General features: G+C 33.2%; 1 protein-coding gene and 1 long non-coding RNA gene across 3 annotated transcripts in view; one reads left to right on the top strand and one right to left on the bottom strand.

Moving 5' to 3' along the window:
• Nucleotides 1-391: 391 nt before the first annotated feature.
• Nucleotides 392-23,195, bottom strand: LOC105341844 (transient receptor potential cation channel subfamily V member 4). Of its 2 annotated transcripts, XM_034442989.2 has the most exons (5): nucleotides 23,025-23,195; nucleotides 21,214-21,570; nucleotides 18,141-18,220; nucleotides 15,886-16,018; nucleotides 3,204-3,426 (listed from the first exon to the last, which is right to left on the bottom strand). In XM_034442989.2, the coding sequence occupies exons 1-5, from the start codon at nucleotides 23,077-23,079 to the stop codon at nucleotides 3,386-3,388; spliced, it is 666 nt and encodes a 221-aa protein (XP_034298880.2). In that variant the 5' UTR covers nucleotides 23,080-23,195; the 3' UTR covers nucleotides 3,204-3,385. The 2 variants fall into 2 exon arrangements, with proteins under 2 accessions (XP_034298879.2, XP_034298880.2); XM_034442988.2 differs by lacking the exons at nucleotides 15,886-16,018; nucleotides 18,141-18,220; nucleotides 21,214-21,570; nucleotides 23,025-23,195 and adding an exon at nucleotides 5,244-6,204 and having other exon boundaries at nucleotides 392-3,426.
• LOC117680693 (uncharacterized) overlaps nucleotides 2,233-25,921 on the top strand; it is a 38,715-nt gene continuing 15,026 nt past the window's right edge. Inside the window, exon 1 of the long non-coding RNA XR_004595634.2 lies at nucleotides 2,233-2,373. This is a non-coding gene — a long non-coding RNA (uncharacterized lncRNA). The remainder of the gene's footprint in view (nucleotides 2,374-25,921) is intronic.

The following is a 25,921-nucleotide window of genomic DNA, read 5'->3' as shown; positions in this document are numbered from 1 at the left end:
ATTGATAATCAAATAATTATCTACTATTTTGTCTTTGGACCTGTTGATGTATTGGGATGATAATTTCAAACTTTTCATGCCGTGTTCAATTGATATTTTTTACAGAAAAAAAATGATAGGGTTTTTATATCAAGCTAGATAAGTTATAAAATTTCTGCATTTTAAACAATCATTAAAGACGAAACAAGAATACACTGGTTAGTATCTGAAAAGAGCATTATTCAACTAATGAGAAATGGTCTCGTAATTACGAAATGTCATAATATCGTTTTAACGAAAATATATGTATTTCATAATGCGAGCTTATTACATTCATGTACAAAATTTTATTATGCTAATATTATTATTATTATTATTATTATTATTTTTTTTTTTTTTTTTTTTTTACAGTTTACTGACATTTAATGTATTAATCACATATTTAAGTAACACATTGACACTTAATGTATGAAAGAGACAAAATAAATCATAGTGACATATTTAAAAATATAGCAAAAAGACATATACATAACATAAATTTAACAAATATTTTTTAAAAGTTTGTCCATCTTTTATAACAATTATGTGAATGAATAACCTCATTATCGTAGATAGAATATTTACATAAAAATCTTTTTTTTTGCAAATCAAGGATGAATTTACGTTGGACATCAAGGGACATGGGTTTTTGTTTTTTTTGTTTAAAAAGTTTTGCTTTTCTATTTTTAATGTTCACAATTCTTAACTTCGGTATTTCTAATGGCCATTCAAACGTTAACCATTCGTTGTAAACAGAGCCCATAAATTTATTCTATGTAAACATGGTTCGAGCCATGTGTTTGTTTACATCTAGATTGCTTGATAAAGAGTGCATTTGAAAAATCAAGATAAGAAGTGATAACACTAGAAACTGTGTAATCATGTTCACAAAAATATTGTATATAGAAAAACATTATGACAAAAATGCTTTTACCAGCATATACTACATATATTTACAACAAAAGCTTTGGTGAGATTTCGAAAACATATGAGCTCTGTATCAGATAATATAGCTGAAAAATTGACAAAAATTTTAGTCGACCATATCAGAATATTAACAATGGAAATGTAAAATTTTAAGAAAATCGTGACCACGCCGCTTTGACAGCATTTAATTTACCATTTAGGAAGTGTAATGCCTTCTGGATATTGAGATGATTTGTTACATTTTTGGATATTTACGAATATCATATCTTTCTCGGGATTAGTTTTGCTGGATTTCTTTAAATTTGGAGTTTTTCTTTTAGTTCCTCTTTGTTTAAGCAAGTGCTTTGACATAGTGTCATTCATTTTCTTTTTCTTCTCTTCCTTGTCATCTCTATTGTCTTCCAGGTCATCCAGCTCCATTGTAGAATAGAAGCGCACCTGTCTTTCTTGTTTTCCATTTTTAAATCTATCCGTTCTAACGCTTCTGTTAACGATTGATATTTCATCGTCAATGTCATCATCATCTTTATTCCAATGTTTTGCCCGGTTAAAGAGAGGTTTAAATGGGTATTTTGATTTTACCCTGAATAAAATTATGTCTTCGAACAATTCTATCATTCTTAATTTGTTGTATAGAGCGTAAGAGTTTCTATAATCATGAACCCCAGAGAAGGTCTGTGACATCACAGCAATCAAAGCGTTGAACAAATGAATGAATGAAAGAACAACAAACACTACGAATATTGTGTGAGCAAGCCATGGTATCCTAGCCTGATTCAGCATCCCTATGTCATTCAAACCTACTCCTAATTTAAACATCGCTAATAGGGAACTTTCAAAGCTATCAAAGTCTTCTACATCATTCGCGCCATGGAAAAGCATGAACATAATTGTTGTGAACGAAATCAACAGACAACAATAAACAGATGCAAAGGGAACAAAATCTTCAAAAAACCCTGATTTTATCATGTATGTAAAAGAAACGATTTCTTTTCGAAAAGGAGAGAAATACAGCATAAAATACCAGCCAGATATGAATGCAAATACTAAATGATAGTCCCAGTGAATTTTGAGAGGAAAGAGGACGGATTCTACTAATGCACCAAGAGACGTGAACAATAAACACACAATGTAGTCTAAATTATGCAATATTATTCCGGAATTGTAATGACTTCCTTGTTCCGCTCTACAACGTCTGACTAATTCTTTGAAACACAAACAAAAGAAGAAAAGGTACGTTATTCCGCCCACCAAAAATATCAACAATTCTATATAAACTATTGCTGTAGAAAACTCTCCAACATCAAACGAAATCGTGGTCTCATTGTTCTGGGAAAGAAAATAATGCCTCGTTTTTTCAATTGTCGTCGTTGTTAAAAAACACATGAAAATAATATGTAGAAACATCCAAAGAATGAGGACTTTCTGGTAGGTGCGCCATTTTTTATCCAGAATTAATTTTACTAATTCTTGATTCAGAATTTGAAATGCTTCTTTACGAGTACAATTTGAATCGAAAACACTCTCTAAAATTGAGATTTTTTGTTTTTGACATTCTTCCAAATTCTCTGTATGGCTAATCAATCGATCAAATTCAGTTACATCGTACTTCTTGATGTCAAAGAGACCATCTTTTATGTTTGGAGAGCAGTAGACACCTTCAATATTGATTAAATAATTAAAAAACTCACTGACTCCAAGTTTCGCAGATAATCGGAGTGGTGTCATGCCTGATTTGTTTTCCCAGAAAAGAATATCTGTTACTTTCGTAGACCTCGATTTTTTGCATTGTTCGGAAAATTTATTCCAAATGAATGTGAATGTGGGCTCAATATGCTGCATTTGATCAGAATGAATATCTGCATATTTGATCAAGGAGTGAAATACAGTGTCACCTTCCTGGTTTTGGTTTGCAATAGTATATATAGCATCATTTTTAAATAGTATATCTAATATTTCAAATTCTTCGTTCCTACAAGCAAGAGCAGCGGCGCTCAATGGAAGCTGCCCCATTAAAACTGTCTTCTTGAATTTTTTACCCGTTGCACGGATGCAAAGCAATTCTCGGGTGATGTTATTTTTAGCAGCAATTTTTAAAATTGCTTCAACGGCGTCAGCATATCCGTTGACTATTGCAACGTGCAGGGGAAATAGACCCCGAAAGTTGCTAACTTCCGATTCCGTAACTTCTTTTGAATCTCTAAGCTCTTTTAAAAGTTCAGGTTTTTCCCCCGCAAACTTTTTAACAAATTCGAGTGTAACAGAATCTTTGTACTTTAATACTCTATGCAAAATTGATTCTCCATTACATTTTATTTTAACTCCTAAATTTACTCTCTCATAATCGGCTTCAAATCTTTTTTCTTTGATAATTCTCCTCAAGGTATCAAGAAAAACATCCTTATTGTGAGAACACAAGGTCTTGATCACATTCTTTTGGTTATATGGATAAGATTCCATGCCTTTTCTTAAGCTCCAAGTCTACAAAAAATCATCGGCTTTGTTAATGATATTCATGTCAAACATACTATAAAAAGATAATTGTTTAAGGCGTAATAGAAGAAACAACGTAGATAGAAATATATAATTTTTTATGTGTGTTTTCTATTTCATTGAATTTTAAAATAGGGTGGGTAGGTTGGCTTTTTTTAAATTAGCGTTTTAGTCCAAGAAAAATTCAAATTATACAGTAGAGAATTAGATAATAACAAACGAATGCATATACTAACAATTTTATTAATGCCAACATTATATATATATTTTTTACATTAAGACATTCCCACAAGGTCTTCAAACAACAAACTTTAAGAAATAGGACCAAAACATGAATTTAATAGATTTCCCCTTTCCTAGCATATACGTTTTTTTAAATATAGGGGCCTATTAATAAAATGTATCTTATAGGTGTAATGATTGTGGATATTGATCGACAACTGTTACAGAATTTAAGCTTTTTTAAATTTAAGGTTAATTTGGAATGTATATGTAGATTTTATTTCCATGTAAATGGAACAAAATAAATATGACAGCCAGTATAGATTAACATAAATGTAGTATAATACCACAAATACAAATAATAGTCATTAGTTTCATTTTCCTGGTCAACTGACATAGCAGTAGACATTAATATCGTAACTGTATGTGTTGAATTCGGAAACAGAGAAAATTCTGGTTGATCAGACGATTGCCTTAAGATTAAACCTCCTCAATGGAATTAAAATGAATATATAATGGTATGACACTAATTTTAAAAAATTTATTTGCAACTGAACTGCAGCATTTTAAATATATCTAATATGACGTTGTTATTTAAAGATTTCCGATGTATGCTGTCTCCACACCCTGAAAAAAAACCTTGCCTCTGCTTTTTTCGTGTACATCTTCATATTAACTAAATATAGCACATCACTGTGCTGAGAAACTATTTACTACATTGATAATTTAGCTAAATTCAGGCACGTGGCATCATTTTTGAAAGTGGGGAGGGGGGGGGGGGGTACCAGACTCATCCAAAAAATAAAGACAATTAGGTATTTCCCAAAATCTTCAAAATCCTAAACCGGGAGGGGGGGGGGTAGTATATAACTTCAATTTCAATCCTTATTTCCTTATTTTCATATCAATTTTTTAATACTCCCAATAAAGTGGGGGGGGGGGGTCCAACTCCTTGATTATTCAAATTTTTATACGTAAATTAAAAAAATAAATTGTTGTTGCGAGAAAAAGTGGGGGGGGGGGGGGGGGGGGGGGTGCAGGCCCCCCCTGATGCTACGTGCCTGAAATTACCCCCAGGATAACGTCCATCATTCATGCTGTCAAACTGCACTTAGAAATTTTTAAAACGCTTTGATAAGTGGTGTTTTCTATTGTATTGCTGCAAGCGTTTTTTAAGCTCAATGAAAATGAGCACACTCTACATGAAGAAAAGTGACACCTGTAGAATAATAACCCCCTTATAGATTAAAGTTTTTCAGTTTTTTTTTATTATTTGTGAAATAGTCTTTACAATATTGTAATTTTTACTGCAGTTTACAGAAAGTAACAAAATTTATAATGCATATTCAAATAAACTTAAAGTGAAAGAAGGGTATATCTTAGAAAATAAAAATCCTTCCGTTATAACAAGGTACTGACTTATTGCATCGGGGTATGATTGTCATCTTAACGATTACATTTACATGTATCTCATTATTACGAGTGACAATTCATTAAAATATATCGAGATACAAGACACAATAAATCAAAATTCTGTTTATTGGCGATGAAAGAGTAGACTCGATATTGTTCATGAATCATACTTGCATTGACGATTTTCCCCTACTACAAACTGCTGGCTATGCAAGTGCATCACCCAAAATCAATGATGAAACCAAAATTATAGAAGTTTACTCCACTGTTAGGCATAATAACCAAGCTGAAGTTAGCGGTCACGAACAGCAGCCATTACGCAAGTAGAAGTTAACGGCAAACCAGGAAAATCGTCAAAGTAGTGAGAGTTTTCGAACAGAAAATATATTTTACTTTATCATCGGTATAGTTTAATTAATATCAAGATGATAAATGCATCAATAGTTTGTATGAGCATTCACAACTTTGGATGCAGTAAAGATCGTGTGATCAAAATCAAGGGGGATATAAACCCCTAATATGAGCCCGCACCCCTTATCAACGCTTTTAGAAACAATCTCGTCTCATTATAATCGATCAGTGTTTATTATCTATTTAAGATTTAATATTGTCAGGTACTCTTCACACATTTGCTCTTAAAGAATAAAGTCTATTCATGATCACAAATTCAACATTACAATAAATGTTTAGAATATCGATGTTAATGCATTACGTAGAAGAAAACAAAACTAACGTAAAATGATCACTATCCCCCAGAAATGTAAATAAGAAGTATTCATATTCCCAGGTTACCTGCCTCCTTAGTCTTTTTCCAAAAAATATATACATGCATCATTCTTCGATTGACAATTCATTCACCAATGAATATTGCTTATATTATTTCAACAATTATTCTCTTATGATTATTGTTCATTAATTATCACACAATATTCTCATTGCGTATGATTTTTTTTTCTTTATTAGCGTGATTTCCCGCCATATGTCGACGAGAGCAGTGATGTAACTGTTAACAATCAACTTGTGGCAATGTTTTTGTGTGTGCTTGCTACGGCTATGAAAAACTATATACAACGATTTATTTACAAGTTCAGTTTTATAACTTCAAAATCAGTTGAACAGAGGTGAAAATTCAAGTAATTTCAAAGTCGTATCTTGGATACAGGGTAACCAATTTTTACTCTTGTTTACAGAGGGGCGGGGGGGGGGGGGGGGTGGTCATTTTTCTACGGGGGTCATTTTTCTTCATGGTTAACATGAAGAAAAATAACCCCTGGGTCTTTTTTCTTCAGAAAAATCCAATTATTCTTCGTCGAAAAATGACCCCGGTGTCATTATTCTACGGGGGTCATTGTTCAATTGTTATAGGATATTGTTATACTTTCATGTTAAATACTGAAATCTGATTGGTTTAGACGCAGTTCATAATCTGTTCTATTACCCTCAGCGTTAGCAACGCACTTAGCAACGGGTAACATTACGAATTGTTACATGCGCAAAAATCATGCGCGTATCGTTCGCCTTAGAATTCACGTTATTCCTATCTTAAAGCAGTGATGTTTTCTTTAAAATTAAGACATTCAGTATAACAAAATAAATAGTGCCTGTTTTGGAGGATAACAGTTGAAATTCACACCCCTCGAAAATCATTGTCAACCTCCGCTTCGCGTCGGTTGACAATGGTTTTCTCGTGGTGTCAATTTCAACTGTTACCCTCCCAAACAGGCACTATTTATATAATGTGAGATACTTAGTTGTATTTGTAACATCATGACCAATTTATACAAATTTAAACACGTTTAGATAAAAAAGACGTTTGACGACAAAAAACCCTCAGTGATTTTTAAGACGACGATTGCCCCATTTAAATATATCGACTTGATGAAGAAATTATAGTCCGAGTATGAGAATTGCCTTATTGGGGTGGTAAGATGTAGAACAAAATATAAAAAAAAGAAATCCACTACATTATTTTATCACCTAATCAAAGGGATTTTGTTATTTTATTACAAATTAAATATTTGCGTCTACTTTGAACTGCCGGTCAATAGACTGATTTATTAGGCCACCGGTCAATAGGCTTCGATCTATTGGACCGCCGGTCAATAGACTTCGATCTATTGGACCGCTGGTCGTCATTCAGAACGCGGGTATGTTAAGACTTCGGATTGATTTCACAGCGATGTTTAGAAAGTTTTTTTTTGTGCATCATACGTTATGACTTCATAATTTACTTTGACTTCACGATCTACACCATTTCGTTAGTTCTCAGGGATTGTATCGTAACGTTACGCTGTTTTTGTACTTGGTTATTTGCAATATTGAGTATCAACTATTCAACAGTTTTAAAGTCTCATATAAGGTAAATGACTATTTATAATCTAATGGGTCGGAGACTCCCCCCTCTATGTGTAAACTAATATTAAGGGGAGATGTTTAATGCGTGCATCAGGTTTGGCGCATGTAAGAGATCATCTGTAATATGCAAATTGTAAACCCTGAAAACTAACTAGAAAAGGGAATTAGGTAATAAAACAGTTATTTGACTGAACAGTCAATAACAGATGGCCTCGGGCAAAAGATCATAATGAGCTGTTCCCTCCACCTCGGGAAAAATATTCTGGTCTACTGACTGCTCAAGCATTAAATAAATGTATACTATCAAGTTCCAATGGCATCGCGATTTTACGTCGCAGGCAGTCTTCGGGAGCGAGTAAACTACATTGTAGTGAATATTCGTCAAAACAAAGACGTACCAACAATGGACTGAATACATTGCCCAAGATCCATTGCTTTGAGCTTTTTAAAAAATTTAAATACATATGTTCATTGTATATATTCTCATGCCATCTAGAATTTTGTGTCTGCACATTTACTTCTGTCCCATCTAATATTAAAGTTATCAAGCACTTGTATCTATAAATGAAGAAGATATTTAAGGGACATGGTCACGATTTTGGTCAAATTCTATTATTTGTTTTTATTGTTTACTATGCTTTAGGAATGCATTTTTTATGATGAAATAAGATTTAAGAGTCAGTCATAGAGTAATAAGCCAGATACAGGACTCACAATTCCTTGTCATGTAAACAAGGCTCGTGCTCTGTTTTTGTTTACATAGGTTCAATATACAAGTAAAAAATCTTTTTTAAGCTAATCTAAATATCTTCTTATTCATGTTAAGAATAAATAAATAGTTTTTATTGTTTGAAACATTCATTTTAGGATCAACACTCAAAATGTAAAGTTTTGTGTACATAACAAAATTTTGTAAGCTCCATAACTCGCATTTAACTCCACAAATGACACTCAAAATTTTGGTTGCCTATCATCTGAAGCATTGTAAAACATTAAAATTGGAAAAATAATTTTTGACCAAAATCGTGACCATGCCCCTTTAACCTAAGATAATGATTTTATTACAGTAAATTCAAAATCGACAAAAAAGCAATTTGATATTACTTTTTAACATAAGCACGACGTAGCTAAGTCGTTGCTAATTATGCTTTGTTTTACGGTGTAAGACATACTTAAGTAGGACTTACGCAGGTCCTAAGATTCCGCATAAGTCTCACTTATGACCCTACTTAAGTCAAAATCTTAGCATGTTTTATGTTACGATCCCCAGCGGGTTTATAAGATGTAAGAGCAGGTTGAAACAAACCGATTCTATTTGCTAACCACGAGATCAAGTCTAACGGTAATCAAACTAAGGGAAATGTGTTTTTATGCATTTTATGCCATAGATGTTTTCCACAAAGTTACCATGTTAAATGCTTTATCCCATTAACCGATGACCAGTTTTACTATCCGATATTCGCATCGTTTGGAGGTTAACCAGTTAACCGAGTACTCGTTGACAACACTAGTTTTATATATTTACTTCTGGATAATGGTTATTTGCAGAACGAAAGAAAAATAAAATAAAAAATAATAGTTTTTGAAATTAAGATATCCCCATATTTAAAAAATGCATATTATAACTGATATAAAGCAATCATTAAAGCTTTTAAACTATTTTCCTTGTTTTACCTAGTTCGGCACAACTCTAATAATCATGTTGATAATACTATTTTACCGATCTGAACAAAACAAGTTAATGTTTAAAAGTTTAAAACGAAGATTCCATATAATTACAAGCAATTACTTGAAAGTTCCTGTTTAGGGAAAGAAAAATGTGGGTAAAATGTTCATGTTTATGTTTAAGTCAAAACTCATTCAACTTTTAACCTGAAGTCCATATCAGCTACTAGCTGAACACGTTTTAGTTTTAGAAGCATGATTTGGTAGCTTTCTACCTTCATGAATAAAAAAACTAAAGGATGTAAAAATATAAAAGCGATCTAATTAGACCAAACTCATAAATTATATTTAATTTTGCACCATTACGGAGATCAAATGGAAAGTAGTCCTTTCCAGAAGACGTCAGATTTCTAGTTTTATCAATGAGAGATTTTAAGGATATATTAAAGAGAGATGATGAAGTTAAACTAGATAATATACATGTTATTTAATGAAACCACAGTATAAACACCGAGCCATTCCCACGTTTAAATGAGATTTAAAAGATTTTTTTTCTTGTTAAGATGAAAGAAGACATGCGTCTTTTAACTTTTAAAATCTTTATAATCATACATTTTATGCATTCAATAAATGCCTTTGGTTTTTAACCGAATAAATTGTACTTTAAGCTGACGAAATGCGAAGATGTAAGTTTAAAACAGTAATATTCTATGCATAATTGTATCTTGAAGCGCAAAAAGTTATATCATTTTAGGTCAACGATGTATTTATTTCGCGTATTTTTTCTCCTCATTAGTGGATGTGAATTTTGACACATAAAGAGGTCCGCTCCTTAGGTTTTAGGTACCCATTTTGGGTCACCTGTAGTCTGAAAATTCAGCATCACATATTAATTCTAGTAGTATATTTATATTTTACAATGCCAAATAATCTATACTGAATAAAATTGTTTTAAAAAATGCATTTTTACAGGGTTTAGTAAGCGACTATATTTTGTGGCAGAAGGTTTTCAAGAAGGAAATGAACAATTTTTCATAACTAACTAGTTTTAGAGTACTGTTACTTTAGCTTCCTAATTTTAGCGCAGACCAAACTTCTAGATAGTTTGTGTTTTACCATATACATGTATTCATGATGTTCTAAAAAACACATTTAAACAATATTTTGATATTTCTATGCATATATTATTACTTATTAGGTTTGTTACTGACTGTTTAAAGAAATTTGTGGGGTCGGTAAAGTCCATAGAAGGCGAGGCGGAGCCGAGCCTTCTATGGACTTTACCGACCTCACAAATTTCTTTAAACAGTCAGTAACAAACCTAATAAGTGTTTTGTTTTGTCGAGGACCTAAAGTTTGATATGTAAACAAACGTTTGTGTAGAAAATCAGTTCAAATAACGTTACGTCCGCCATGTTGCGCTATAAATTTTGACGCTTGCCTTTTAAAGAAATTTGTAAGGCAACCACGTGACGCGTTTCATCCAATGACGTCGCGACATTCTAGTCCGAGGCAAAACAATTTGGAATATTTAGCTTATATTTCATAGAAGTTAAGAAAAAATTAACTCCAATTTTGGCATAATAAGCTTATTTTATGCTATATCTCAAATTTTTTAGATCTAAACCTATTTGTTTTACTTTTAAATGAGACATTAAATGTATGTCTAATTGTATGCAAAGTTTTGAAAAGATGACATTACTATAATTTTTGTTATTTACGTTATAATTTGATTACTCTAAAACTTTAAAACATCTGTTGTTGTGTTCATTATGCACTAGCCTTTGAAGCTACCAGGAAAGCAAGAATTTTTAAACTTTGACTTAAATTTTACTTTTATAGTCACTATATGTGTTCAACTTCTTACTGTATCCAAATCATAACTGAATAATAGTTCAAACTATAAATATTTGTTTGATTCCTTCAAATTATCAATTTCTTTCAAATTTTAGCAAAAATTTCAGGAAAATTATCATTTCTGCTGGAGGCCCTATATTCCAAACAAGAGGCCCATGGGGCCACATCGCTCACCTGAGCAACAATGGCCTTATATGGGTGTTCAAAGGATATTGTGCCACATGGCCCTCTTGGTAGAAAAACAAAAAAGAATACCATAAAATAAACTGTATCTAAATTTTACACTTATTTTCCTACACTTAATCTTTAACATTGTACCCTTATGAAATACCATTTTTACTAAAAATAAGATTCTATACAGGATATAAAACTAAACTTTTGGTAGGGATACACTCTTAACTTCCTATTCCCTTTATTTTAGTTCTGCCCCCCTCACTTTATAAAACAATTATATTATATATGAGAATATGCATATATGTACATATTCGTCTTCAACTACATTGTACTAGCTATAGTTATTGTATTTTATTTAAAAAAATTTCTATATGTGAAAGAGGAAAATTGTACCTCAAGGCGCTCAAATTAAAAAAATTCAAAAATTTAATTGGTCTTCCACATTATAAACGATTGTTGTTTACCAGGCGTGAACTTGTGCTTCGTGTACGTGTAATAACCTCACTCACTTGATCAATGAATACACTCGAATGAAAAATGTTGTCATGTGATATGTTAAGGTGTAATATCCCTCTGCTATCAATTTTACCATATCTTTTTTAAAAAAATTCATATTGATTTTCGTGAAAGTCAATATCAATAGATTCAGATGAAACAAAGTTGAAGTGATGAAGCGCTGCTAGATTTGTCAAAAATTGATAATGTGTTTAATCATGTTATGATGAAAACTAGACATAGTGAATAGAAAAAGCAAAATTTTACCATCGCAGCGTAAAATTGAAAATATTAAATGTATATGAAAATAATATATAGTTATATACATTGCCAATTCATATTAGAAAACATAATGAAGCAGTGCTTTTTAGTTCAGAATAGCACTTTGTTGCATAGGTTTGTAACAAAATTTGCTTCAATTAGCAAGATTTATGTTTCTTTATCATAGACTTTTGAAGATTTTACATACATATTTCACATACAGTACTTGATAAATTGCCACAGTTTCTAATTAATCAGAAATGATTTCTGTTTTTAAATTTGGATAAGATAATAGTTCATGTGAATGGATCCATATGTTTTAGAAATGCTTAAAGTGTAAACCAGTCGCGAGAGCATTTTGTTATGACACTAAAAGGGGATCAAATGAATGATCTTCCAGTAATTGGTATGATCTCATTATAGGGATATATTGTCTTGAATAAAATGTAATATTATTATTTGTTTAATTTTGTTGTCCCATATCTGCTCTCTCGGATAAGAAAACCCATATTCAATTTTAAACATTTGAAATGTTATGTTTCAAACGATGATAATTAAGCCTAGAGTTTGCAACAGTCTTGGTCACGTTTTTCTCAATTATAATTCATTCACCTTTGTGAACGAGCTATAAATGGGTAGAGAGAGCAAAATTTCAGCCAAAATTCTCTGACCTAAAACATCAAACACGTACTGTTCATGTACTGAACTAGTACATAAAATTTAGTAATATTTCTAAAAAAAAAAAATTAATCCATTGGGGGAGAGGAAGGGGTATACATGTAGATACTGCCTCATTAAAATTTTGATAAATATAATTTGCTTCTTACATTTTGTTTGTGAAAGTTGTCTTTACTTTTTTTTCACTTGCCAAAAGTTTGGGTTTAGTTCGTTTGGTTCAAATTTCCTTTCTTTTTCATAATTGGATATTAAATAAATGTCGCCTTCCAACATAAATTGTGGCCCAGCACTGCTTCCCTTATTGCTACATACCTTAATAATTGTGAGTTAACAGAAACAAAGTGAGATTATTTTCTACAGAAGTTATCTCTCTTATCAGAGGGATATTCCACCTTAAAGAGCAATAACATGTATAATCAATGCATAGGCATCGGAACTGAGTGGAGGGGGAGGGCCCCCCCCCCCCACTTTTTTTTGCAAAGTTAGACATAGCTAGATTCTCTTACGGGATGGGGATTAACTGTGATTGGATAATCTTTTTAACGGGATGGGATTAACTTATCTTATTGGTTGTAATTTGTCGTCTGCTTTTAGCACTCTATAAATACCAGGGACACTGAGAAACGGGTGCTCTCTCCTTTTTGTTGTGTGTCGGGAAGTACACACAAATTTTGCAGCATATTATAAGGTGCGTACTATTTCAGTATCTAAGTGACTGAAGTACATTTATAGTGATAGGGTTCAATTAATTATTATTACTAGTGATAGTGCTAGTTTAATTCATATTTACTAGTTCAGTACTAGTTATTTCGATTTATAGAGAGTTAGGGAATATTTTCGCTGTATACTAGTAGTTGTAACTATAGTAGCGGAGATATTAATTCGTATTTTATCGAGAGCCTTGAAGTTTTATTTTTATCGGGAGATTTTACGTATAGGATATAATTATAATATTGTGTCGGTAATTGTTCCGATTTTGCCATCGTCCCAAGGGTTGAGACTTGTCTGATTTTTCTTTTTGAACGGCATTGTTATATGTACGTGTGTTTGTGTCATGTTAGTTATGATTGAATAAATTATAAACTTTACATTGTTTTGTTCTCAACACAAGGCAAGCGTTCCGAGCGTTACAGAGTTTTAACCTAAACCATTTAAAAAAAACAAAAAAAACTTTCATATCTTTCTCAAAAAAAAAAATCTGTTATTTTTTTTGTACTTTTGAATTTGTGTCTGTTTTTCAATCTGCTCAAAAGAAAATCCAATAATTTAATTCAATGAGTGCCTATAAGCTTTTCTTAAAGTTTGTCCTATTTTCAGTTTTTAAACTCATTCCATCATCATGATCATGCAACCAATTGTATGGCTCTATTTATATTTGAAAAAGTCTGTTGCATTGTTCCACGTGGTTTAATTTCAAAAATCTCTATCATGGATAAACTACTGTAAATGTATTACATTTGGCTTTGTATTCTATTTAGCGCTTTTGGCAGAATGCAGCTTATGCTAATACAATTAGCTCGCAAAATGCCATGCAAATATGTACAAGAATAGTCACATTCAGGAATACGCTAATTCAAATCCACACCAACTTGTTCAAAAACTAATTTCCGCCAAATATATCGTATTCGCTAAATATAATACGTTTACAGTATGTTTCCTTTATATTATGTACAAATTGATAATTCGTTTTCAACATTTTAAATGTTTAATCCCATGAAACTATGAAATGAAAGTTAAAGTGCAAAAATGCGGTGTAAAATATTTCTTCGTTGAGGAGGAATCAATGATCATAAAAGACAGCTATTTATATTTAAGTCCCTATTGTAAAAAAAAAACAACAACGCTTTGTAGCAAATCTTTAAGCAGGAAGACTTAATTGAAGTGATGACCAATGATAGTTGTTTGTTTCTCTCACTTAGTAATGTGCCTATACAAACTGTCACCATGCTTGTCTGACCGAGGAAGCTGAGTAATTGAGTTGTAAGTGAGATATGCATCAGTTTGTAAATTGCAGTGTTTAGAGGATTTAATGAGCAATAAAATACAATGTGTTATAATTAAGTGTACATGTAGTATGAATGGCCCAGCAGGAAGATACAGAATAATGTCAGTGTTTTCTGGTCAATTTTTTAGCAAGTTAAACACAATCATTATGTTATTGATGATCAGGCCAGGAAAAGGACAGCAGATTAATAGTGTTCGATGAAATGTAAGGGTGGGGGTGGGGAGAGTGTGGGGGGTATTTAAGTACTTAAATAGATTTTGACACTTAAAGGGGAAGGAAAGTCTAAAACATAATTTATTTATTTTAATAAAGTGGTGTAAATTATCACATGTGGTCATGCTGTTTTGAAAATAAAATACGTAATTTAAGCTTTAATGAACGTTTGAAGTTGGAGAAATCGTATTTACTGGAAGCTGACATGATGTAGAACTCTTTTAATTGTATTAAAAACCAAAAAAATTAATTATTTTGACGTCACACCATCTATTCCGGTTTGGTTTACATAAACAAATGAATGTACATGTACACAGTGCTCTGAATATAATTAACGCTGGTTTATGCCTTTCTGTTACTCAAATAATCGACTAAACAAAATTGATAATAGTTCTGCATGTGATTTCCCACAGGAAGTATCAAATGATAAACTGTGTGTTTCCTGGAAGTCCCCACTTATTGGGATGATAACACAAGCAGTTAATCTGGCTTAAATCTAAGTTACCGTAGTTTTTAAAAAGTGAAAGCACTGTACTGTACCATATATACGTTTTTTCTTCGTGTGTCACAACAATTGCGAAAATGGGGAAAATATGTAGCATTTTAAATTTACATAGTCAATTTTTGTGATTTTGAAAGTTTCTTATGGATTCCGAAAATAATACAAGACATAATTTCTGCGTATTCAATATTTTGCTATTTGACAGAGATCGCAAAAAAAAGTAGAAGCAAGATTGCGAAAGTTATCGGTTATACGGTATGACATATCAACCATTTTACAGCATATAACCCCTGAATTCCTGCAAGAGACATTCATGAATATGTGTCAAACAAAATTTAAGTATGATTATAACAATAAGCTAATCATCAGATAGACTTTGGTTAAATGCTTGAAATGGTAGGAGGAGTTCGAATACTAGCACCAGATAGCTCAGTGGGTAGAGCACCTGACTAGAAATTCAGAGGGCTTGGGTTCGAATCTAATCCATAACCATTTCTCACATCCTATTACTTGGTTTACAGCCACATAACTCTGTATTCCATAAGACTTGGATATGGACAGGTATAAAAGGTGATTTAGATAAACATTACAGAGTAAACATGATTACCTGTGGATTCTTGTAAGGGTTGACCAAGACAGGTTCCTGCAGCATTACAGCATGAATAGTTGCCTGAAGTCGCATCATCACAGACCTTCACTAGTTTATATCCCATCACTGTCTGCCTCGCACCATCTGGGGTCTAACAGAGAACCAAAAACAGTCAGGTACGTGTAACTAATGCACAAACTTCAATTCTTTGTCATAAAAGCTCAATTCAATTAATTTTATTATACTTTCATGTTAAATACTGAAATCTGATTGGATTAGCTGCAGTTGATAATCCGTTCTATTACCCTAAGTGTTAGCAACAGACTTAGCAACTGGTAACACAAATTGTTACATGCGCGTAAATTATGCGCTTACTTAGGTTCGCCGTAGAATTTACGTCATTTCTATATAAAAGCAGTAAAAATTTCTCTAAAATTAAAACATTCAGTATAATAAAATAAATAGTGCCTGTTTGGGAGAATAACACACAGGGGCAAAGCCCGTTTTAACATTAATTTCAATGTAACCATAAATACAGTACATTGAAATTAATGTTAAAATGCATGGGCTAATGGCCCCTGTGGGATAACAGTTGAAATTCACATCCCTCGAAAACCATTGTCAACCGACGCGAAGCGGAGGTTGACAATGGTTTTCTTGGGGTGTCAATTTCAACTGTTACCCTCCCAAACAGGCACTATTTATATAATGTACATGAAATGTACCTGACCAAACTAAATATACTGGTACTTAAACAAGATATTTCTTATTGGAGAACCAGTAAATATTCTACAGAATGAGGTACAACTATCTATTAATAACTTTCCTTCCCAAGATGTTGATCAATGGAACAAAGTCTGCAGTGAGTGTTTGATTTGTTAAATAACAAAATCAAATAAAATAAATTTTGAAAATGGGCATGATTCTTTTAATTATGGGAAATGTTAATCTTTTAGCTGCAACTTTAGGTAATTACTTTTATACAAAGTTATCAATAATTAAGTACAAAGTCATTTTCATAAGGTAGAGGTCAATCATTACATTTTCTTGAATCTTCACAGGATAATGAGGACGCCAACTTTTTTTTACAGACTTGATACATAGTCAGTGCATGTTTGTCTATTGTTTTACATTTAAGGGCAGCTATAAATTTATAAGCTTACATTAAAAGGAGATCATTAACAGACATGCTCCTTTAGTTAAACTAAGTAAAAACTTTTTCTTCTTGTGCTTGCATTCTCTGTTGTAAACGGTATATTTTGGCCTGTTGATTATTATAATTCACCATATTACTAACCCCTGGTTACTTTCAATGTTCAGTTTCTTAAGTACTGAATAAGTAGAGCTCCACCAGTTAAATACACTGTAAAATGAACGTGTGCTTTAACTTACTATCACTTGATCAATTCTAATCATGAGGCATGTTTACAGAGATGAGTTTTCCCTGCATGAATTTCCGTTGATTGTATTTAAAATACTTGGTAAATACAGCTACTATGAGAAGATTACTGCATGTTCGCAAAGACATTATTTCGCGATTTACTGAATATAAACTGGTTTGCGACAATTAGTTTTTGCAAGTAAGCCTAGACCCGTGTTGTTAAAACAACCATACTGTGAGTAAGGGCTTGTTCGCGATGAGAACTATTCGTGAAGACAAAGCTGTCACCAATATTGCGTAATTTTCTCGCTGGCAAATAAATGTTGGTTTACAGTATTAGAATGTGTAAGTCAAAGAGACGCTATCTTTCATTTAGTCTGGCAGTCTCACATTCATTTAAGTGCCAAAATTTAGCATAACTATTTCATGACAGAGGTTTAAATTTACAGAGGAAATTTATAGCAGGGTCTTTTCAAATCATTTTTTCATGTAGAGAAAATGCGCAGCCAATTAAATGCAATCTGTACAAAATGAGAGTATCTAAAAATTTCTGAAGCTTAAATTCGGAAATTTTAAACACAAAAAGAGGTGAAATTGGAAAGCTACAATAATCATAGTTATAAAACTTAAGAGCACAGGCTTAAGCTTTGCTTCACATTAAATTGCTTCACCAAGGAAAAATATATTGGTGAACTTAAGCCTATCTAGTTTGAGACTTTTGTGGACAAAATAAGAATTCATTTAAAATGGCGATTAAATACTAAGTATACTTTTAAATTATTAATTTTTCATTTTTTCACAGTCTTCAAAACAAAAATTAAGCAACACATACTTTTCAAAAATAAAATAAGGTTCACATAACTATCACAAGGATGAAGTGAGAACAATTTACCTTCAGTACTCCATTGTCTCCTGTATAACATGTTGTTACTGCACACTTGCCCACTTCTTTTGGTTTTTCAAAACAAACATCTACAATAAAAACGATTTGTATAGTACATGCACTACATACTGTATATATAATAATTTATATATATATATATCATTTATGTAAAATTTAGTAATGTCTATAAAAAAAATTCCTGCAAATACGTAAAATTATTTGGCATAAAGAATTATTAAAGCAGGCCAGGAAAGCAAAACAAAAATAAAAGTCATAGATCTGTAAATATCACAAACAGTATATTACATATTTCTATATGTAACATTTTTAGATATTTTTTTCATTATTTCTCAAATGAGATTATTTTATTCCTATGCTCTGAAAATTGCTGAGTCATACCGCAAATAGTTATATTGCCCTCTCGAAATTGTAATATCACCCTCGCGTGCGATAAATCTAAATGTTAATAACGTCAGTCAGGTTCGAAATTTAGCTAAGCAAACATAGAAAGTTCCTCGAAAATCAAAATGTCAGGACAGTGTCTGCTATTCGGAGGGACTAAATTACTTAAATTGCTTAATTTAGAAAATTATCTAAAAGTATTTATTGAAAGTACACATCAACATTCTACTAACCATCTTACATCGATTGAATGATATGAAGCTTGTTAAAACCTTGTTAATAGGGTAAATGGGGTAAATATGTTCTTTTAAACTAATTTTGATTTTTTTCAAAATGTTATATTTATAACATACACATGATACAGGTGACTCTAGATGGCTCAAAGTCCAAGGGACCGAGGAACTCATGTGCTTTAACAACTTTTTTCCCTTTATTGTTAAATATACAGATCTGGATGGGCTAAGAACTGAATAGAAACAAATATTGAGTAAAGTCATGAAATTTATTTATTTTATTCTTCTAATTATGATCAGATTCCTCAGTATCCTGAGTACAACATATCGGACTGCCTTCGGCATCAACGACATAACACTCTGTCACCTCAGGGCAAATATTCTGATAAGTTGCCCTCAAAGCCGTGTAATATATGTATAATATTATTAATCAAAAGTAAATCTAGAGCCATGCAGTAAATACTTTAAAGAATAAAATCTGAGCTGTGTGTCTATCCACTCATCATGCTCATAAATAGTTGTGTATATATATCATTCTAATGATTACCTACTGTATACAGAGAAATATTCACTCCCTTTTATTTTCACCTCTTTCGCTCTCGTCAGTAGGCAAATTTAACATGTTTAAAACTGGGTGATTTCAAAACAATTTTTAAATAACTGTATTTATTAGAAAGAATATTTATTTCTGTGTCTGGGCAAACTCAAGAAAGGCAAAGCCAATTGTAGGAGGGAAATATAATATGCAATGAAATTAACCTTAACAATACAGTATCTTCGATGTACATGTATATGTATATGAGCATGACAGTTTACACATTCGTTACACATGACTGCACTCCTACAACTCACGGTCCACTACTGGTACTAGATGTGTTCAGTACATTTTATTCTCTGCAATTTTACTTCATTGTTTTATGTTTGGTTATTATGCAGTGACTTGCATATCTGATGTTACTTTTCCCCTGACTTGGATTGAAGTTGTATACCGGTACATTTGATAGTTTTATCCAAACTGATCTAATCACCATGGCTATGTAAGATGTACGTCCAAATAGATGAGGCCTAATGCAGTTACATAAATACGTATAAGGTTTGTTACTCACTTACTTGGAACTGTTTGTAGTCAGTCAGTAACAAATCTGTGCTTTGTTTTCCCTATTACATGGAACTTTCATTAACGAAAGGTGATGTTCTCACCTGTCAAATACTCTTTGAAAATCTTTGCTGCACCCTGTTTATGAACAATTATTTTGCTTTTCAATTTTAAGTGGTTTAATTTTCCTTTCCTCTGCAGAGGTTTGAGCAAGTCTTGACACTGCCATGTTATTCTGCTCCACACACAACAATGTGATGTCAATTTAATGGTAAACCATCTAATTTAAAAGTTATTCCAAAAGGCAACTACTCTAAATACTTCTGAAAGGGTTTCTCTATTAAATAATATGAAATGTCGAGATGCGTAGGCAAAACATCAGCCAACGACAGCTAAACTGCAAAATATTAATTCTCCCATGATGGACAAAGAGATACATATACTGTTCACATTACCTTGTACTTTTAGGTCTATAATATATTCTGTAGGTGTTTCAACATAGTTCACATATCTTGTACATCAAGGTCTATAATATATGCTGTTGATGTTCCAACATAGTTCACATACCTTGTACATCAAGGTCTATAATACATTCTGTGGGTGTTTCAACATAGTTCACATTACCTTGTACTTTTATGTCTATTATATACTCTGTGTGTGATCCAACATAGTTCACATACCTTGTACTTTTAGGTCTCTAAAATATTCTGTGAATGTTTCAACATAGTTCACATACCTTGTACATCTAGGTCTATAATATACTCTGTGGGTGTTCCAACATAGTTCACATACCTTGTACTTTTAGGTCTATAATATATTCTGTGGGTGTTTCAACATAGTTAACATATCCTGTACATCTAGGTCTATAATATACTCTGTGTGTGTTTCAACATAGTTCACATTACCTTGTACCTTTAGGTCTAAAATATATTCTGTGGGTGTTTCAACATAGTTTACATACCTTGTACTTTTAGGTCTATAATATACTCTGTGGGTGTTCCAACATAGTTCACATACCTTGTACATCTAGGTCTATAATATACTCTGTGGGTGTTTCAACATAGTTCACATACCTTGTACATCTAGGTCTATAATATATTGTGGGTGTTTCAACGTAGTTCACATACCTTGTGCATCTATGTCTATAATATATTCTGTGGGTGTTTCAACATAGTTCACATACCTTGTACATCTAGGTATATAATATATTCTGTTGGTGTTCCAACATAGTTCACATATCTTGTACATCTAGGTCTATAATATATTCTGTGGGTGTTTCAACATAGTTTACATACCTTGTACTTCTAGGTCTATGATCCATTCTGTGGGTGTTCCAACGTAATCAACATACCTTCTACTACTAGGTCTATGATCCATTCTGTTGGTGTTCCAACATAATCTACATAGCTGATAACTATGTTGTACTGCTGTTTGTCACTTTTCTTTAAATTCGTGAGGTATAACGTAGCAGGCTCCTCGGGATAGTGGATTAATCGATTCTGAACCTGGTGCTCACTATTATAATATATCTCAAACTCTCGCGAAGCGCCTGGTTCAAACTTGGCAAAGCTTGGATCTATGTTTACGCCCCGGAACTTGTTCCATATGTAGGCCTTCACCTCTTTGCCATCTAACAATGCAGGTTTAAACTTCATGGTAACATTGCCGGCTATACATCCTGTGACTGTTTCCCTATTTTGGGCACAAGCTGGACAAAAAAGTAAATAAAATAAAATAGATGTAACATTACATAACATTGAAACTCTATTCCACCATATTTTAAGGGAATAAAGAAAATTCTTTAGAGTCATAAATCATGTATGTTTATACAAATCATAACAAATTCTATTTAAACCATAGTAAAGAATCATAAAACACTTTGTAAAAAAAGCATTAAATTTCCATTAACATTATCTTATACCAGTACTTATTTAACATATCAATGGGTTTTTTTTTCATATATGTGCAATAATCCAAGGGATTTGCGGGAAAAATTGCATGCTGCTAATTTTCTTTAAAAATCTTGAAGTATTTTTTTGATAAGGTACGTATTAGTATAATAACAATGGCCTTGCATTAAGTGTTAAATTCTGATATATCCATTCTCAGAACATTATGAAGTATAGAGTATACTTTAATATGAGTCTTAAATTTACAGACAACTTATTATTAAACGGGGAAGGAATGTTTGACTACACCAGACACATAAATAACAGAGATTGGCAACTCCGCCATTAGCGTGTTTTGTTGTTGAAAAATGTTCGGGACCAACCTTACTTTGAGAACTACATATTAGTAAACTGAGATGATGATCTTAAACCAAAAGTGTATTGTATGAAAAATGTGTATAGATTTAAGACATTTTTGAAACAAAAAATTGAAAAAATAAGTCTTTTAGATTAATATTAATATAGAAAATATATTGGCCAGCTATAAAACATCAGTGAAATCTCGGAAGACAGGTAGCCAACTGCCTCCTAAAACTCCTCTTTTCTTATTGTTTAGAAAACATAAACTCATGAAAATATAATGTATTGAATGTTTTGGAAATAGCTAGGTTTAAGCTGTTCATAATTCTAAATAATTGTTGATTAGAAAGATATATACTGATTTAAACTGCAAATACTTTACAAAGGGACTGCGAGATTTCACAAGATTTAGATCAGTTGCCAATCTCTGTTATTTATGTCTCTGACTGCACAAAGAAAATAACTGCAAAGCCAACAAACAGTTCATGTATATGATGCATTAAGTTTACTCAATGCTAGAAAAAAACTTAATTAAGTATATATTTACATGCAATATGAATTAATCTGTGATTTAAAAAAAAATGCTGCACTTTGTTGAAAGACTGTATAGAGGGTTTGCTCTCTCTCCCTCTCTGAGATTAAAAAAAAATAAGTTGAGGTAATTCGAACATAGTTTTTGAATTCCCCCTAGTAGGGGACAGGTTTTAATGATATTTAATGTATAAACAAAACTGTATGTTAGATTCTTCGTCCATATACAGTAGCATGGGTAGAGCTATAACCAATGTGTCAAAACAGATAAGGGATGTACCGATACCGAAAGTAGAAAACACCCAGATGATATTACTTTTGTTTTAAATGAATTTTGGTACCCCTAATTATTGAACAGTTCTATGCTTTAAAAAATACAAACCTAAAGTCACGAAAAACACGAGCGTTAGATAAACACTGATGTTCCTTATAGGCATGGTTAACTATTTCGATGCAGGACGAACGGCAGAAGGATAAAACGTACGCTCAACTAGGACCTTGGGTCCCCGAAAATAGTTCTCCAAAATGAGTGTATTAATGAGCACTTATGGAACTCTTTTACAAGTGAAGATAAGAATGTAAATCTACTTTCTTTTTTTCTATATCCATAGGGAGACCACAGGTCACCTTACGTCCTAAAACAATGTCGTAATCATTTTGTTAATCAATACGGTTACAAAAGTTACCTAACATCTGCCTAGTGTCAGTTTTACAATATTGAGATTCATCAGAAGTGATCCACTGTAGGGAGACCAGGGGTCACCTTATGTGTAATATCAATGGGGAGATATCATCCGGTTATCTTATGACAATATTTACAAGATTAATATTTACTGGAAGTCAGTCATTTTAGAGAGACAGGGGGTTAAATTTAGTGGAATGTTCGTTCGAGACCAGAGGTTACCTTAGGTCCTATATATGAAGAGAGAAAAATAATTTTGGTAATCAATAGAGCAGGTGTCACGTTAAGTGAAATATTCATAATATGCCTGGAGGTCATATTATAATAGGACCTATGAATTCTATTAATCTATAGGGAAATTAGAGGCCCAAGCACGTAGCATCGGGAGGGGGGGGGGCTTCCCCCCAGTCCCCCACGGATTAGGATTTTGAAGACTTTGGGGGATTTTTTTTTTTTGCTTGTCACGATTTTTGAAGATTTTTTGGATGAGTCTGCCCCCCCCCACTTTAAAAAAACTAAAAAAACGATGCTACGTGCCTAAGGTCACCTTTATAGATTTTTAAGGATACAGATTCACCAGAAGCCATTCACTGTAGAGAAACAAGGGATCATTATAAATAGGTGATCAATAGAGATCACCTTAGGTCTTGAATCAAGTGTTGTTATAATTTTGGTAATATATTGGAAGACCAAGTTCACCAAATGCCATTTTTAAAGATGGATAATCACTAAAAGTTCGCCACTGTAGGATACTACCTTAACCATAAGTGGAACTTCAGTAAGGAAAGCCAACGTCACCTAAGGCCCTAAATCAATGAAATGAAACTGTTTATTTATGCTTAAAATATAAATTAAAAGATAGACAAATCAGGTTTACAATTTTTTTTACTCGTATATTGAACCTATGTAAACAAAAACTGGGCACGGGCGTTGTTTACATTACAAAGAATTCTCAGCTCTGTATCTTGCTTTCAACTCCACGAATGACTCTCAAATTTATTTGATCATTGCTAATGCATGTCTAAAGCATTCTAAAAAATAAATATAGAAAAATAGAATTTGACGAAAATCGTGACCATCCCCCTTTAATTGAAATATGCCTAGGGGGACCAGAGGTAACCTAGGTTAATTTATTCACTGTTGTATTAATTCTTTATCTCAAAACGGAGATCTCAGGTCATCTTATGTCATATTACAGGATGGCGAGTCACCAGTTATCCACTGCAGGGTGCCCACAGGTCACCTTATATCATTTTACACAATGGAGAGTCACTCACTGGTCCTCCGCTGTAGGGTGACCAGGGGTCCCCGTATGTCGTTTTACACAATAAATAATTGAAATATGCCTAGGGGGACCAGAGGTACCCTACGTTTTTTTTACTACGCTGTTGTATTAATTCTTTATATCAATACGGAAACCTCGGGTCACCTTATGTCATATAACAGGATGGAGAGTCAACAGTAATCCACTGCAGGGTGCCCACATGTCATCTTATAACATTATACACAATGGAGAGTCAACGGTCAACCACTGTAGGGTGAACAGGGGTCCCCGTATGTCAATTTACACAATGGAGAGTCACTGATCATCCTCAAGAGGATGACCGATGATACTCCATGGCGTAAAATGATATAAGGTGACAACTGGTCACCCTACAGAGGATGACCGGTGACTCTCTATCGTGTACAATGACATAAGGTGACCCCTGTTCACCCTACAGTGGATGACCAGTGTTTCTCCATCGTGTAAAATGACATAAGGTGACACCTGGTCTCCCTGCAGTGGATGACCGGTGACTCTCAATTGTGTGAAATTACATAAGGGGGCACGTGGGCACCCTTCAGTGGATGACTGGTGACTCTCCATCATGCAAAATGACATACGGGGACCCCTGGTCACCCTACAAAGGACGACCGGTGACTCTGCATCGTGTTAAATGACATACGGAGACCCCTGGTCACCCTGCAGTGGACGACCGTTGACTGTTCATTGTGTAAAATGACATAAGGTGACCACTGGTCACCCTGCAGTGGACTACCGGTGACTCTCCATCGTGTAAAATGACATGAAGTGACTCCTGGCCACCCTGTATAGGATAACCGATGACTCTCCATCGTGTAAAATAATATAAGGTGACCCCTGGTCATCCTACAGTGAAAGGCCGGTGACTCTCCATCATGTAAAATGACATACGTGGACCCCTGGTCACCTTACACCCTGGTTACTCCTGGTCACACTACAGAGGGTGACCGGTGACACTTCATTGTGTAAAATGATATAAGATGACCCCTGGTCACCCTACAGTGAATTACCGGTGACTCTCAACCGTGTAAAATGACATACGGGGACCCCTGGTAACTCTGCAGTGGATGACCGGTGACTCTCCAACGTGTTAAAGGATATAAGGTGACCCCTGGTCACCCTACAGTGGATGACCGGTGACACTCCATTGTGTAAAATGACATACGGGGACCCCTGGTCACCTACAGTAGTTGGGCGGTGACTCTCCATCGTGTAAAATGATAAGGTGACCCCTGCTCATTCTACAGTGGATGACCGGTGACTCTCCAAAATGATATAAGGTGACCTGTGGGCA

This window comes from Magallana gigas, chromosome 3, assembly GCF_963853765.1.
Source record: "Magallana gigas chromosome 3, xbMagGiga1.1, whole genome shotgun sequence".
NCBI classification, from domain to species: Eukaryota; Metazoa; Mollusca; class Bivalvia; order Ostreida; family Ostreidae; genus Magallana; species Magallana gigas.
Note: the sequence above shows the minus strand (reverse complement) of the source record. Positions and strands in the feature narration are given on the sequence as shown.